Genomic DNA, 4,291 nt, shown 5'->3' on the forward strand with positions numbered 1-4,291 from the left:
TGGGAAAAATCTGACCTTCCTTCATGAGGGAGACAGGTCTCTGCCAGCCTGATCCACCCTCTCCTTGCAACTGTAGTCTCAGAGCAAAACCCCCCTCCTCCCTTCGTCCTATCGTGTGACCTTGGACAAGCCCCTTCAGTTTTGTGTTTTGCTCGTCAAACCATACAGACTGTAAAGTCTAGTATCACAAGATTATTATGTCTATTTCTGTAGGTAGGATCGTTACTGTCAAGACAAATCAAACGTTCACCCCAGTTAGCTGGGCAGGTGATGCGGGTATGTGGGCTCCCAGGAGATGGGGCAGAGAGGCTACAGGGAGACCACAAGAGAAGAGGCATCTTGTCTGATTTCTTTCTGAAAGAAACGAGTGAATATAAACGCCAGCATCTTCGATAGAGTGTGGTGGTGGGACATGGGGTGGGGGGAACGAAGTCGGGAATGTGTGTGTGTGTGTGGGGGTGGGTGTGTTGGGGGGGGGGGGGGGGGGGGGGGGGGTATACAGACTTCAGGGGCCAGCTCACCGCAGTGCCTCTTCTCTGCTCCCAGGCAGGGCTGGGACCCCCTTCTCAAGGGCTGGATGATGCATCCAAAAGGAAAAGAGACCGAGGAAGAAAGGACTCGAGGAGCAGCCAAGCGGTCTGAACTTACTCCCTGTGCCCAGAGGAAGTGTGGACACAGCTTTGCTTTCGATGAAGTGTGCGCCTGATGGGAACCCAGCTGCTAAGGAGGACTCAAAAGAAAATTCAGAAGCAAGAAGAAACATGGAGCTTTGGGGGCTCAGTCCATTCATACTACAGAGGAGGACTCCCAAACTCCTGGCCCCTCCCAAAGCGGCCTGCGCCCCGTGTGCCCGGCTCCCTCCCCAGAGCCACAAGTGGGGGCCTCCGCTAAGGTTAGGGGTGTGCCGCAGTGGATGACGCCCAGCTGAAGCTGCTAGGGCCGCGCGGCAGCACCAGGTCCAGGGCGAGGTCGCGCTGCTCGCTCTCGGAGGCGACGGGCCGGTAGCCCAGCAGCTGCAGCGCGCCAGCACACAGCTCCTGCACGCGGCGGATCTTGGCGAAGGGCAGTGCGTGGCGCCAGGCCTGGGAGACATTGACCGCGTCCCTGGACGAGGTCTTGAAGGCCTCGCGGCGCGCGCCCAGCCCGGCCCCGTGCGTGATGTCGTGGATCCAGGCCTCGAGCTGCGGCGTGAGGCTCAGGCCCGCGAAGGCGTAGAGCGCGCGGATCTCGGGCAGCGGCGCCCGCGCCAGATCCTCGAAACGCACCAGGCGGTAGCGGCCTTGCAGGAAGGGCGGCGGCTTCTGCGTGGCGGCCTCGGCGATGCGCACGTGGCTGCGGCACACCTCGCGCACCACGCGCAGGCCGGGGTCGGCCTCCACCCACGTGCCGTTGGTGCCCAGTACGATCCCGTTGTCGCGCGCCAGCGCCTTGGCCGTCTGCTCGCGCGAGCGCAGCACGGCCCGCGGGTCGCGCACCAGGTGCACGATGCGCAGGTTGAGCGCGGGGTCGTTGAGCAGCTGGTAGAGCACCTGCAGGTTGAAGAAGCGCACCTCCTTGAGCACCACGTGGCTGTAGGCGCGGCAGGCCTCCTGCGCCAGGCTGAAGGGCTGGCGCGCGCACAGCGGCTTGCACACCGCCTCGCTGCTGATGGCGCCGCGCGGGAAGGCGCTGCAGGCGGGCGGCGAGCACAGCGCGCGGCTCACCGCGTACTGGAAGAGGTCCGACAGGTTGCGGCGCCACGGCAGGTAGGCGTCGAACACGTCCAGGTCGCACAGGAAGACGGAGCGCACCACGTCGCGCACGGCCATGTGCAGCGCCGGCGCGCTCGCCTGCGACAGGGTGGTCCACACGTGCCAGCCGGGCTCCATCAGGTAGAAGACGTCGGGGTGCTGGCTGAAGAGCTGGCCCACGAAGGACGAGCCCGAGCGCCACGAGGACAGCACCAGCACGTGCACCCGCTCTTTGCCGACCGCTGGGGACGGCGGCCTGGGCCAGGAGACCAGGAAAAGCAGGATGCCAGTCTGCGCCAGCAGGAGCACGGTCACCGCCGTGCTGGAGATGCGCGGCAGCCACATGCCTCCGGATGGGGGCCTGCGGGAGGAGGAGAGCGCAGTCGTTAGGGACCGCGGGCCCCCTCGCCCTGCCACGCCCCAACGCCCGCCGGGTGCTTGCAGAGAGCAGCCCCCCACCCCCACCCCGGACTCGACCCCCCGACCTATGGGGGCCTCCCCGGACTATGGCCGTCTCAGTTGGGCACTCTCCCGGGAATATGACTTTAAGACATCAGCCAAGATCTAGTCTATGCAGAGCAAAAGGCCAGCTGCAGAATGCGGTGGAAATACATGTTCGTCCTTACCCCCCCCCTCTCTCCTCCCCCCCCCGCCCCCTTTCTCTTTTTTTTTTTCTGGAGAGGGAAATATTATTATTTTTTTTTACTTTTGTTTTTTTAAAGATTTTATTTATTTATTTGAGAGAGAGAATGAAAGAGAGAGAGCACAAGACGGGGGAGGGTCAGAGGGAGAAGCAGACTCCCTGCTGAGCAGGAGCGCGATGCGGGACTTGATCCTGGGACTCCAGGATCATGACCTGGGCCGAAGGCAGTCGCTTAACCAACTGAGCCACCCAGGCGCCCCAAGGGAAATATTATTTTTAAAACAGAATTCCCACCTTTTGTTTCAGAATTCCTTTCAGGGAGACAAGTTTAGGTTGTTTAGCTCGAGTTTGGTGGGTGATTTGACTCCCTCACCAGGCTCAGTCGCTTCCTAGCCTGTGATCCTGGACCAAACGATTAATCTGTCTGTAACTCAGTTTATCCATTTGTAAAAAGGGGATTAATACTGGTACTGAAGTAATGGAATGAGCCTGGGGGGCGGGGCATGTCGTAACTCCGGTAACTGGTAACTTGCCCTTGTAATTCTGTGTTGTCTGACTTCTTTTAAACAAGCAGATTCAGCTTGCATTATTAAAAAGTAAATAAATGACATAGACAAAGCACAGCAACTGTTGCTATCTACAGGGAGTAGAGTGCTACCGGATGCATGAACTGCAGAGGGAGGGTACCCTTCTGGAGCTGTGGGAATGTGCAGAAGAAAGCAGTAAAGGGAGAGGTGACGGCAGTCAGGCGCCGGGCCACCATTTGCCCTTTTCCATGCCGAGGTTACTCACTGTAGCCCAGGGCTGCTGGGAGAGCTACCCACCTCAATCACAATCCATGGAAGATGCCTGCAGGTTTTTCAGGGCCTGAGAGAGCAGGAGGGAGGCTGGGTCAGAGCCTCACAGGAGGAGATAGCCCGACACAGTGGGAGGGCTTTGCATTCCCAGACGGACAGAAAGTTCCCTGCAGGTGGGAACAGAGCCGCCCAGCCCCTGAGCACATTTTTCCAAGTGGATGTGAACTGATGGTGTACCCTGCTGGGTGGAGGCTGGACTGCGGTGAGCCCTCTGATGCCACTTAGGAGCTCTGAAACCTGGGGCAAATGACTTGACTTCTCCAAGGCTCAGTTTCCTCCTCTGTAAAATGAGGATGGCAACATTTAGCCTCTTGGGCTTGTCACGAAGAAGCTGCTACCAACACAGATGAGGGAGGGCTTGCTAGTGCCATGCATCCACCCCGTGCTCCTGCTGGGGGTGCTGTGTTGGGAGAGGAGGCACCAGGGAAGGTCTCCACCTGGATGAGAAACCCTGAGGTCACCTACATCTGCAATCCCAGCATCTCTTGAGTCCACCCCCGGGTCCTTTACTAGATCTTAAGAATATCACACCTGTCCGGCAGACTGAAAGGGACACGGAGCCAAGCGCACGCACCCCAAGGTCCCAGAGTTTTTCCCTCCTTGCACCTGTTGCTTGCTCTTGCCACGATCTCAAGGAAGAGCTGCTTTGGAAGGTAGGGGCCTGAAAGTTTCCTCCTTGCTTTCACAGCCTTTGCTCCCCTCGAAGCCCCCTCCCCTGCTCATGTCACCACCAGGAGAAGCCAGGTCGAAATCATGAGCAGATCCCACTTATCCAGAGGCTGCCAGAGTGGGTGGAGGACAGGGGAAGTGGGACCCCCAACCCAGGTCTTCCATCTCTAAGTTCCTGGCACATTCCAATTACAGTCAGCAAGTCTCTCCCATTCCTGGGAGCACTCCCATTCCTGCAGAGCACTCGACCCTGGTGTTTGGCCCAAACACAGCTGCCATGGCCAGCCCAGCCCTTTCCTGGCTCGGGAGGATCTTGACCGTAGGCCACCAATATGTGCTACCTGCCCTCCGGGGAAACCAGAGGTTTTCTTAGGTGACTCACAAATACGGAA

General features: G+C 59.0%; 1 protein-coding gene across 1 annotated transcript; it reads right to left on the minus strand.

Moving 5' to 3' along the window:
- Positions 1–893: 893 nt before the first annotated feature.
- On the minus strand, positions 894–2,096 carry LOC110591924 (carbohydrate sulfotransferase 6). Its single transcript, XM_021702910.1, has one exon. It carries the CDS (start codon positions 2,073–2,075, stop codon positions 894–896), a length of 1,182 nt encoding a protein of 393 aa, XP_021558585.1. The 5' UTR covers positions 2,076–2,096.
- Positions 2,097–4,291: the final 2,195 nt, after the last annotated feature.

This window comes from Neomonachus schauinslandi, chromosome 16 (assembly GCF_002201575.2).
Source record: "Neomonachus schauinslandi chromosome 16, ASM220157v2, whole genome shotgun sequence".
In the NCBI taxonomy this organism is placed as follows: Eukaryota; Metazoa; Chordata; class Mammalia; order Carnivora; family Phocidae; genus Neomonachus; species Neomonachus schauinslandi.